Source organism: Henckelia pumila, chromosome 3, assembly GCF_033568475.1.
Source record: "Henckelia pumila isolate YLH828 chromosome 3, ASM3356847v2, whole genome shotgun sequence".
Lineage (NCBI taxonomy): Eukaryota > Viridiplantae > Streptophyta > Magnoliopsida > Lamiales > Gesneriaceae > Henckelia > Henckelia pumila.
This window is the reverse complement of record NC_133122.1, coordinates 66,162,320-66,174,637: the sequence shown is the minus strand read 5'-3', so window position 1 is coordinate 66,174,637 and position 12,318 is coordinate 66,162,320. Positions and strand designations below refer to the sequence as shown.

The following is a 12,318-nucleotide window of genomic DNA, read 5'->3' as shown; positions in this document are numbered from 1 at the left end:
AAAGCAGGTAAAATTGATTAGCTGTGAAAAACAGAGTCGGTGTCACAAAGGGCTGTGGTTTACGACGTTGCACCTTGCAAAGCCTTTCGCCACGATCATAGCACAGGTTTATAAATTTTGGCAAACGTTTCAAATCTTGAAAGATTGATTTTTCCTTCGAAAAGGTACATTGTAACAACTACAAACAAGAATCTCCTATTTTCAAGAACAAGAAACAAGACCCTCCTCTCTATTTTTCTGTTTCTCTCCTGTGTTCAAGAGATTTTTACACGAATTTGAGGTGTTATTCCTTGTCTTTAATCTGGGTTTTTGCATCCTTGTACGTAATATGATTGGTGGCGGCCTTAATTTTTTATGTGAAATTGTCTGGGAAATTAAGAGGGTATGTTGATTTGGCTGAGGCAGTTGTTGTCCTGTTCAAAGCTGTGATTTTTTTGAGGTTTTGAGGGCTTTGCGATTGAGTTTTCTTACTGGTTATTTGAATCGTATCTTTAGAACAAGATTGCTTTTTGTTCATATGTTTGTACTTGTTTTTGTTCTTTCTTGAGTTAAAATTACCCATTTCACTCCATTTACTGTTATGGTTTGGATGTAAATTTGCACTGATTATAAGGATAGTGGCTGTTTTCGTTCGAGTGTTTATCAAGAATAGAAATCCCAAAATCAAGATTTCTCGATTACGTCGTTTTGTTCTGTTCTTGTTAGTAACTCTTCTGATTTGTTTCAGGTTTTGTATTACATCCATTTAATTTCGAAATACCAAACGATCCCCCGGTTGTTGTGATTGAGGTTTGATACCTAAAAGCTCCTCATCCCAGCAGCTTTCTCTAGTACAAACAAAAACCAGGGAATGCTGAAAGATGTGCTTGCGGGCTGGACAGTCTTCTTCTTATTTTGACGAGGCCGAAACACAATTCGATCACCGCTTCTTTATCCTTGATGCGATTGGGCAGATAACTTGTAGCCTTCACTGCTTCTGCTGTCAAAACAAAACAGTTGGTGGATACTTGAGGGGAAAAATTATTTTGTATCACGACCTTTGTGAGGATGGTTGAGTGATTGCAATCTCAAAGTTTACTGTTTCTCTTACAAGCTCAGAAACCGTGTTAGCTGTTAAAGTAGTGATTTGTAGTTTATTAGGATATATCTGACGATGGAAAATAAAGGAAGTGTGTTGATGCAACGGTACGAGGTAGGGAAATTGCTGGGGCAAGGGACCTTTGCCAAGGTTTATCATGCAAGAAACCTCAAAACCAATATGAGTGTGGCGGTGAAGATAGTCGACAAAGAGAAGGTATACAAGGCTGGGATGATCGATCAAATCAAGCGTGAAATCTCTGTGATGAGACTTGTTAATCACCCTCACATCGTGCAGCTTTATGAGGTAATGGCCAGTAAAACCAAAATATTTTTCGTGATGGAGTATGTTAAAGGAGGTGAACTCTTTAATAAGGTTGCCAAAGGGAAACTGAAAGATGACGCTGCAAGGAAATATTTTCAACAGCTGATTAGTGCTGTAGATTTTTGCCATAGCAGAGGTGTTTATCACCGGGATCTCAAACCCGAGAACCTTCTTTTGGATGAAAACGGGAACTTGAAGGTTTCAGACTTTGGATTGAGCGCCCTTGCAGAATCCAAGCGACAGGATGGATTACTTCACACAACATGCGGGACACCTGCCTATGTTGCTCCAGAAGTTATTAACAGGAGAGGGTATGATGGATCCAAGGCAGATATCTGGTCATGTGGGGTGATCTTATATGTTCTGTTGGCTGGATATCTACCTTTCCATGATTCAAATCTGATGGAGATGTACAAAAAAATAGGAAAGGCCGAGTTCAAGTTTCCAAACTGGATCTCTCCTGATGTTCGTAAGCTGATCTCCAAAATGCTGGATCCCGATCCAAACACCAGGATATCTATGTCCAAGATCATGGAAAATTCTTGGTTTCGTAAAGGATTCCAATCCAAGATCCCGAGGGCTGATGCATACTGCAAGAACAACAATATAGAAACTGATAAGGAAGCAGCTATTGATGCTGATACAACATCCAAGGCAGATATTTCTAGGCTCAATTCCTTGAATGCCTTCGATATAATCTCCCTTTCAGCTGGCTTTGATTTGTCGGGCTTATTTGAGGAAAATGATGACAAAAGAGAATTCAAGTTTACGTCCAATCAACCAGCCAAGAACATCATATCGAAGATGGAGGATTTGGCGAAGCGGCTGAAGCTTAAGATCATGAAGAAGGATGGAGGATTGCTGAAATTTGAAGGATCCAAATCCGGAAGAAAAGGGGTGCTGTCTGTTGACGCAGAAATTTTTGAGATTGCACCAGATTTTCATCTAGTTGAGATGAAGAAAGCCAGCGGAGACACCTTGGAGTTTCAGAAGATGATGAAGCAGGAAGTCAGGCCATCCCTGAAAGACATTGTTTGGACGTGGCAGGGCGACAAGCCTCACGCCGATGGGCAACTAGAGCTATCAGAGCCACAGCCATCCCAAGTCCCGTAGTTGCAGTACCACACGCCTTAATAAATATGTTGGCAAGGACATGAATCTTGGCTTGTTATTACTACTAATACATAGTTTGCTTTTGTTGGAGTGATGTTTATGTGATGTTTAATCATATCTAGAATCTTTGTCACCTCGGAGAACATAGTTGTTTCGTTGTAATGAGATAAATATTTTGTTATTTCAATACGCATCAATACCTAAATCCTCCAGTATGGTGGGATGTGTGATCAAACCCAACTTAGTTGTTGGTTGATATAATAGAGGCACTCTTCTGTGACTGTCACCATTACCCTTCCCTCGCCTTCACCCACACCCCCCCCCCCCCCCCCCGCCCACCTATTCTCCACGTCGCCGCTCCTCCACTGTGATCCTGGTCTCTACCGGTCATGATCCCATTCCCTGAAGCCTAGGATTCGAACAACCAACGCACCACCTGGTTTCATGCCAATGACAAAGGCCACAGACGCAGCAGCCAGCAGCCACCGCCCAGGGCATAATGCCAGTTGAGGTTGGTGCCTAGATATATAGTCATAAATCAGAATACTTCTGATAGTCATAAATCAGAATACTTCTTTAGCTCCAAATGAAAGAATTGTGTTATCTTAAAACCTTGGAATCCTTTTTGTATACATGTAGTATATGTTTTTAAGATGGGTTTAAATAAACTATAGTTGTGGTCTGATGCAAGACAAGTTGACATGGCCCATCCACCACATTATTTTGTGAAACATAAATCTCTTCTACATATATCAAATGTATATGTTTTTTTTTAAAATTATTATTCATACGAATTGTTTTGAAAGCGATGTATGACCACCGAAAACAAAAATTTTAAATTGTATCGTTGCGTATCAGTTTCACCCAAATTTAGAGTAAAATATTCCATGCATGTGTGAGTAAGAAAAGTTGCTCACGTTCAACCAGACAAGATTTTACCTACAAATATTAATTTTTGCCGTTAATTCCAAATCTTTTAGACATTAAATTCATGATAATACTTTTATACTTGCATTTCATTTTCCAAGGCAAGGTGGAGGAATTATACAAAATGACACTCATTCTCACTATTTATTGATAACCACATCGCATCAGCCCTCAATTATCTGATTAATCCTATCCATTCACTTTTTGGCAGAAAAGTTTCTATAATTAATACTATATGATTTGCAAAAGCCCGCAAGAGACGAGAATTAAATGGATGGCCGACACATTCATTAATCATCCGATTTCTCCATCATATTTTTTCAAATTAGTATATTATTGGTACGATAGCTAAATTATTGATCGGAAAGAAAATCGATTTTCGCCCCATAATTTCTTTAGCTTTTGATTCTCTAATCTAATTAATCAAAAATAGGTGCAATAGCTACAGACGTATGATCATCATCGTGGCAATGTGACCACTACATTCAATAGTTCAATTTAAATATGTTCATATATTACACTACTGCTCTTATTCTAACATGAACTCGACGTTGATTCAGCTTATAAGAACAATTTTAAGATATTGATGGAGAATAAGACATGTGATTGAAATATTTAAGTAGTGTTTGAGAGAGCTTTTAAAGATATACTTTTCATTTTTTTTTATAAACTCTTACAAGCACTATCGTAATACTGACAAAAATATTATTTTAAATCCCTAAGGGATGTCCAGTTGGTGGAATAGGTGAACTCTTGGTCAGAGGTAAGGAGTTCGATTCTCCTACCAACACATTTTTGGACTAGCATGTCACACAAGACTTGTCTAATGTGATTTACCTGACTTGCAGGATATTGCGTTAGTCCGAAAATATATCCAGTGCGCACCAAATATAGCGGCTGCAGGTTCCCACGTCAAAAAAAAAAAAAATTATATTTTATAATCACAATTTGGCATTTGTTTTGTGGCACCGTTTTCTTTGCTTTGGGCCCATCAATCGCCCCACCTTCCTATTTAATCGAACGCACATCCTCCCCTCACAGAAGCAGAGTCAGCCTCGTCTCCAATTCTCACATTCCATTCAAAGATTTCTCTAAATTATGGGAAATCACAGGTTCAGATTGTCTGATTTGATACCAAAATCCTGGTTTTACAAGCTCAAGGAGACCAACAAAACAAGAAAAAATCAGCACAAATCATCTTCTTCTTCACCGTCATCTCTCCCAGTTGCAGTTGCAGAGCCCAAAAACACTCTTTCTGACCAAAGAAAATCCTACCATTTCACGAGGGACCTTAATCTAAGCTCCAATTCACCTCTCAAGCCAAGAATTTCCGACAAACTTTGCTCTCCCGTGGAATCCCCGAGAAGATCATCCAGGAGAAGAAGAAGAAGCACCAAAAGGAATAGACCGCAGCAGAGGCTCTTTACTTCCTCTGTTTCCGCAGATTCAAGCTGCCGGGCCTCCGTAGAATCCGCCTGGACTAAGCCGCCGAGGGAGTCCCCGAGCCGCCGTGATCTTGATCAAACCTCATCCTCTGATTACGATTCCATCTCCCCGGAATATGGCTCGGATCGCGGCCTGACTCCCGACACTTTTGACGGCATGCTTTCTTGTTCCACTTCCTGTATAGGCAGCATCGACAACGACACAGTGTCCGAGCACGATCGTCTCCCTCCAATCATTACCAAGAAATTACAAGAGCCGACCAAGATTCCAGGACCCTTTTCCGAGAGAAATGCTCACGGGTCCCTGTCCCTGTCTGTTAAGGTGATGAAAGAGGACTTCTCAAGCACTGCCAGTACCACCACTAGTAGCAGCAAAGATCATCATCAAAACAAGAAATCAATCACGAGCCCCGTCAAGCGACATTCGCCGAAAGCATTGTCTCCAGGCCTCAGGCTCCGCACGTACTCTCCAAGAATCGGGAACCTTCGGATTCAAGCTAGGAATAAGATCAACACCGCCGTAAGTTCGAATCCAAGCTCGGGTACTTCACGGCGAAGCGTGGCGGAAAGTTTCGCGGTGGTGAAATCTTCCAAAGATCCTCGGAGGGACTTCAGAGAATCGATGGTGGAGATGATCGTGGAAAACAACATCAGAGATTCCCGGGATTTGGAAGAGCTTCTGGCTTGTTATCTGTCGTTGAATTCTGATGAGTATCACGAACTCATCATCAATGTTTTCAAGCAACTTTGGTTTGAGTTTCTTCATGTTCGTCTCAAGTAATTTTTTTTTTGTCTTTTCTTATTGGTAATTTTTTTTTTCTTGGGTTATTTTTAAATTATTATTTTTTTCGTGTTGTTTTAGATGATGTAGTGTAAATATTTTATTATTATCTGATTAAATAATTTGTGGCAGTTGGGAGGTTTGGTGGTGGAGGGTATTAAAATTATACCTTCCAAATTAATTAAATAATTTTGATTGTCATGAAAGTTTAATATAGAGATTCGTTATTTATTGTTGATTTAACTCATTATTGTCATGTAAATGTTACGTTAAATAGGGTCCTATGCTTGAGATCTAGCATATCTGCTTATGCACACACAAGAAGCATACTTTGAGGTTTCCAAATTGAAGTCGGGTTAGTGAATTGTGTGGATTAATTCCTCAACAATGGTCAATAAGCTCGATTTTCCATATCAGTATCTTCTCACGTGAGTCTAATGTTTAACTAGCTATCATGATTCACAAATTATATTAACCCTAATATTTACCTATTACATATCGAAATTTAACAATAACATGTCATCACGCAATGCCAAAAAAAAAAACCCATATATTTTATGTTTCTTCACTTCCATAATACTTCCAAACTACACATATAGTTACATAAAAATATCAAAACCAATTTTTTTTTTATCAAAGAAGTAAATGAAAATATCAATTAGCAATGTAAGAAATAAGCCCATTATTTGCAACAAAGAGGATGTAACGTGTAATGTGTTATTACTTCTCATGATATTGTAAAATTGTGATATGTTGCATGAAAATGATTAAAAGAGACATAAATGGTCCTTCATGCAATTGTACAGGTTTTTTTTGGCCCAATTGTTAGATATTTATCACATATATAATAACTCACACAAAATTTTTGTGGGTATGACTCAAATAGTCGATTTTATGAGATGAGTATTTTATTCGATTCGATTCATGAAAGTTATTATTTTTTAAGTACATTTTTTATGAGACGATCTCTCACGAATCTTTTATCTGTGAGATCGGTCAACATTGCTCATGTTTAATTATACTAAAAAATAATAATTTGACATAAAAAATAATATTTTTAATAGATGATCCAATTATGTCTCACAAAATTGACTTGTAAAACCGTTCCACAAGAGTTTTTGTGTTATTTTTTATGCCAAAAATATTATTTTTCACTCTATATATATAGAGATCGGGTCGAATACCAGTCTCATGAATTAATAAATATCCATGAAACTGTTTCACAATATACATGCCAATATATATCCTCAAGGGCTATTTATGCCATTCAATTATGCAAAAATTAAGGGAAAATAAAAATACAAGAAAACATAGTATTTACTCTTGTCAACTCTAATGTGAGAAATATATTATATATATGTCTGCTTCGGATTTTCACTATAATAAAACCATATACTAGAAAAGAGAATTACATTAATAACTCATTCTTACAAATCTTTTCTTCGGTAATTCGATAGAATTAGGGCTACTAAATACATGTGCAAAATCTCAAAAACATAAAATAAAGTACTTGTTCTATTACCTAGAGGTGTCTATTGGTTAAATTAATCATTTTAAATGTACATCTCAGTGATTGAATTTTCCTTCCTTCCTTCCTTCCTTCCTTCCTTCCTTCCTTTCTTTCTTTCTTTTTCATTTTTTTCTTTTTTCTTTTTTCTTTTTTATTTTTGGAAATCGTTATGTATTAAAAAGAAGATATCCTTTTTTAAGGACAACTATTCGTTTCAAATCAATTTAAAAATTAAAAGGTCTCTCCCCGGGCACTATATATGTATTCAAATTGAAAAGGCACTTTGATTTTGTTATATTGGAAGGCTGAGCAACATTCAAACTGAAGTGGGTTTGATAATTATTATTTTCTTTATGAAACTTATGCGATGGACTTGTGATAATATATTTCTTTTTCCTTTTTAAGTAAAAAAAAATATGATAGTAGGTAAATCACGTTTTTGGAAACCAAAGTAATTATATTATATTATAAATTGATCGATTCACTTGTGATATGCATATAAAGTAATAAAACAAACCCTTCAATATATTTTAGTGACAGACTATATAGGTAACATGCATTTGCAAGTTTGTGTTGTTTTCAGCTAAATTGAAACAAGATTAATTAAACAAAAATTAAAACTTTGGTCAGACGTATAATTTTAAACTTTAAAACATATATAGTCAAGGTATTTTGTTGGATAGTAAAAATAAAAAAAGAATTGAGTGAACACACAATTAACAACTAAGGAATTAAGAAGAGGCCAATTGGTTTGGAAAGGTAACCACTGATTGCGGGTGTCCTCTCTTTCTGCGACAGACAACATCATTTACGATACTTTTTTTTTCAAATTACATCATTTCAATGCGGGACAAAAGGATCGAGAGCACTCTGGATAGTTCCCGAATATTGTACGAGATAAAACCGTCTTTTTTTTACGTTTAAAAATCGATGTTCTCTTACAGATTTGATTCTAAATAGAAAATATCTCAAATTCGAGTTTTTCTTAATTGCATATGCTATTTTCGTAAAGTTTCGAGATCGCAAAAAAAAATGATTTATTAACTCTTTACGTTTTCAAAATTCACTCACTTGTTCGTACATGTATGTTTTCAGAAGTTGTTTGTGCTCAAAATTTGAAAATCAATAAAGTTAACAGTTATACGTAGCTTTCTAATAATCTCGTGATTTCAGATTGATAATTATGCAATTAACCTAAAGTTTAATGGCCTCTCCATGAGCATAAGAAAATCGAATGCATGTGCAGAGTAAAATTTGCTTTTCTATTTGAGAATCAAAGTGTTGAGAAAAACTCAATTGGCGTTTAGTTGTTTGAATTGAATTGAGTAATGTTTGCGGTCACAATGGACCGGATGGTTATTGGTTGACTCGAATCTCGACGCGATATTCGGAAAAAAAAATGATTTGGACTCAAATTCGGCTTAAATTAAAAACTAAATCCGAATTCAAACTACTTTATGTTTAGAGTAGATTTTCGATATACCGTATAAAAAATATTGGTAAGAAAAAAATTTATATTGGTATCGATATCGAAATTTCGAAATTTTTGTATAAAAAATATTCATACTCATACCGTATAAATACCAAAAAAAATTCGATGTACAAAAAAATGTCTATATATCAAAAAAATTTGGTACGGTATCCCAAATAATCGATATTTTGGTTCTGTATCTCAACCCTACTTATAACTTATGAGCTTTGTTCAGAAAATATTCAAGATTTTGTGTGCATCATCGAATATTTATTCGTCATTGGTGATCGATTTGTCTTTGATATTCATACACGTTGGTTTTCAATTTGAATTCCATAAATTTGACATCAAATCAAACAGTTTCGAACCAGATTTGATTGTCGTGAAGTCCTATCGACACAATTAAATCTCTGAATTAATTTTAGAGGTTTTTTTTTTTTTTTTTTTTGAAATCAATTTTAGAGGTTTCTAAGTACCTAAAAAATATTCAGCGGACCATATATCTATGGTGACAAAATATATAACGCGACAAAAATGATTGCCGTATAGGCTTTTTATTAAAAGGGATTATGCATGCACAGTATTAAATATTATCACAGAGGATAAAACAATTAGGCGATAATGATTTCAACATTAGCCAGTAAGCAAAAAAGCTGGTGTGTAAACAATTTTCGAAGATATTCTTTGTCTGCTACTATATCATCACATGTTATTTGTCAACCAAGGACTTTTCCAAAAAATAAAAATATATTTGGTGAGTTTTGTAGTAAAATAAATAAAACAATTAATTAAATAATGATTGTCAAACTATAGACATGGACATGGTCGTTACTTATGCAATAATAGTAATGACGTCATAACAGTACACACACATACCAATAATGCTGCATTTAAAATTAAAGAAAATTACCTTCAAAATGAGAAAAGTAACATACAATACTTATCACCGTAACATGTTTAGAAAACAGAATTAAACGTATAATGATTAAGCAAAATTAAGCTTGAACTAGCACCGACGAAATTCAACAGTTCGTCCAAAATGTCAAAAAGAACAAAAACAAATCAATCTATGATTAAAAGGATTGACCCCGAAAAAGATCTCATCCCACATGAATTAGAAGCTCATTTCGCTCATATTACATTAATATATACAACATTGTTATATCAGCATTTTAATAAAAAAAAATTAAGATTGTCAAAAATCAAAATTTATATATAACTAAAATCGAAATTGCAAAAACACGTGTGTGTATTATGTGTAGTCAAAGGAAGGGGGCCGTGATAAATAATCAAGGGCTGTGTCGGCGGGCCGCAAGGGAAGACGATGCCCTGTATAATTTTGTGGACAGGAAGAAGGAAAAGAATATATAAGAGCTAGAGAGGGTGGAGTCATTAATGGTCAACACACTCGGGACCCCCTCCAAACAATGCTAGCTACTCATTATATTTACACTAAAATACGTCTCCCTCAATCCCATCTACACCGAACAATATATAATAAATGTACGTATCCATCTCTCCAATATTTACATAGATATTTTTACAAATTAGTGAGCTGGATTTATATATATATATATATATATATATATAATTCATCTTGAAAATAATAAATATTATTGTGCGTTATATAATTATGGCCAAGAAATAAATATCTCAAAGCATTGGAGACTCATAGAGATTTGGTGTTCGAGCTTTTGTGTAATTTTAAAAAATTGATCCGTCAAATACAAGTTAAGAGAAAATCCGGGAACTTCCGGCTTTTGTTAGACAACAATACACGTTCAATTCGTATAAGTTATTATACGTGACATGGGTTGAAATGTAATTATTTTTCAGAATAATTAGACCTTATAGATTTTGATAAACAACCGTGGAATAATTTGTAGAAAAAAATTTATGTGAGACGTTTTCATGGGTTAAATTTGTGAGACGGATCTCTTATTTGTGTTACTCATAAAAAATATGGGTTGGCCCGCCCCGTTATACAAAATTGGAGGGTTGTGTTGACAATTTTTTAACCCGTCTAAAAGGTGGGCAGGTCCGCACCGTCCCGCCAAAAGATGGGTTGTTGTGGGTTGCAGGTTGGCCCGCAAAAACCCGCCAATTTACACGTGAACCCGCCAGGTTGGGCCGCCCCGCCACCTAAAATAGATGAGTTGGGTTGATGTTTTCTCAATCCGTCTAAAAGGTGGGTCGGCCCGTCCCGCCCCGCCTATTGGTGGGTTGCGACGGATTGTGGGCCGATCCGCACTGCTAGCCCGTTTTAATACCTCTAATTATGAACAGGTTAACTCATCTCATAGATAAATAAACGTAAAACCATCTAACAAGAAATCTATTCTAATTTGTATTATTGGGGAAGGGGAAATTTTTTTTATAAGGCGTAAATTGAGTAGAAATGTCAATCTGACTCCACATAAAGTGTTAGGAAATGTGTGGATGCCCGTAAAATTTTTCGGCAATTTTATCTATGTTGGTAAGTGAGCCATAACCAAATATGGACAAAATGTTCCCTAGAGTAATAAATGTGTTGGGTTGATAACAAATTAACATAAAATAACATAATGGACAAATTACTCACCACCTTGTTTTACAAAAATTAATATTTGAAAAACCGATGAAATAAAAATATTATCTAGAAACTCATTTGCCTATATATTGAATTTGTACCGAAAATCCCATTTCATTCCTTTAAAAAAATATCTAATTTTTTAACGGGTAAAACTCGATAATTTTTCGTCGTAAATTATATTTACAAAACTCTAATTAGACAGTTTTACTCGTCGGTTTTTAGATTTTACGTTACAGAGATCTGATACAACCTGTCTAATAAAAAAATATTAATTTTTATATCAAAATAATTATTATTAATGATATATACGATCGAACCGTTTACAAATATAAATCTATCCACCAGTCTCAAAAGAAAACTTCCTTTTTTTTTTCCCTTCAATTTAAGACTGATATATAAGTTACTCTAATATCTGTGAGAAGACAGGTATATCTGTGAGAAGACAGGTACGGAAGAAAGCGAGAAGTGAATTACAAAGTAGACATTGTAAGCAATATAGATATAATAAAATTGCTAAAAAAGAGTAAAATTATAGTGACCACATACAAAGTTGTCTTCATATTGATACAAAAATAATTTAATATTTAAGTTGTAATGTTTCTATCAATACCCCACAAAAATCTAGTGACACATCTTATAAGATTTTCCTTTTGAACAACCATATACAGTAACAGTGCTCGAAAAAAAAAAAGCACCAAAAGAAAAAAAAAAAAGCACCGGCTTTTTATTTTATTTTTTCAAAAGCTAATGAAGGGTATGTTGTAACAGGATTTCAAACCTTAGAAATATCATCCCAAATTTGATATTTTAATTCCAGAAATATATGTGAACGTAGTCAAGCTCTTCTCGTTATTAAAAAAAAAAAAAAAAACATTTATATTTTAAAATTTTGAACTTTGACCTAACTCCATCTCTACTATCTCAAGGACAAAAGTTGTCCTTTCTATAAAAGAAACTCCTAGCTAGGAATTATCTAACTGATGTGGAACATCTCAACACACTTTCACACGCTCATGAATGAAACGACTGGAAGATGAAGATATTTCATGAGTGGCCCAACTATGAGAACGGGTGGTCCAACTATGAGAATTCCAACA

The 12,318-nt window shown here is 35.0% G+C and overlaps 2 protein-coding genes and 1 long non-coding RNA gene across 5 annotated transcripts; 2 read left to right on the top strand and 1 right to left on the bottom strand.

Moving 5' to 3' along the window:
• LOC140886674 (CBL-interacting protein kinase 2-like) lies at positions 1-2,702 on the top strand. Of its 3 annotated transcripts, none has more exons than XM_073293392.1 (2): positions 1-106; positions 728-2,702. In XM_073293392.1, exon 2 carries the CDS (start codon positions 1,154-1,156, stop codon positions 2,513-2,515), a length of 1,362 nt encoding a protein of 453 aa, XP_073149493.1. In that variant the 5' UTR covers positions 1-106; positions 728-1,153; the 3' UTR covers positions 2,516-2,702. The 3 variants fall into 3 exon arrangements, with proteins under 3 accessions (XP_073149493.1, XP_073149492.1, XP_073149491.1); XM_073293391.1 differs by having other exon boundaries at positions 36-164; XM_073293390.1 differs by lacking the exon at positions 1-106 and adding an exon at positions 145-280.
• LOC140886676 (uncharacterized) lies at positions 2,540-3,111 on the bottom strand. The gene is made up of 2 exons (XR_012151626.1): positions 2,855-3,111; positions 2,540-2,819 (listed from the first exon to the last, which is right to left on the bottom strand). It is a non-coding gene; the product is annotated as an uncharacterized lncRNA (long non-coding RNA).
• A 1,391-nt stretch (positions 3,112-4,502) lies between these two features.
• On the top strand, positions 4,503-5,880 carry LOC140886675 (transcription repressor OFP1-like). The gene has a single exon (XM_073293393.1). The coding sequence runs from the start codon at positions 4,541-4,543 to the stop codon at positions 5,666-5,668; it is 1,128 nt and encodes a 375-aa protein (XP_073149494.1). The 5' UTR covers positions 4,503-4,540; the 3' UTR covers positions 5,669-5,880.
• The last annotated feature ends 6,438 nt before the right edge of the window (positions 5,881-12,318 follow it).

Excerpts from the sequence above, each read along its gene's own strand:
- LOC140886674 (XM_073293392.1), top strand. The coding sequence starts at position 1,154 with ATGGAAAATAAAGGAAGTGTGTTGATGCAACGGTACGAGGTAGGGAAA.
- LOC140886675 (XM_073293393.1), top strand. The coding sequence starts at position 4,541 with ATGGGAAATCACAGGTTCAGATTGTCTGATTTGATACCAAAATCCTGG.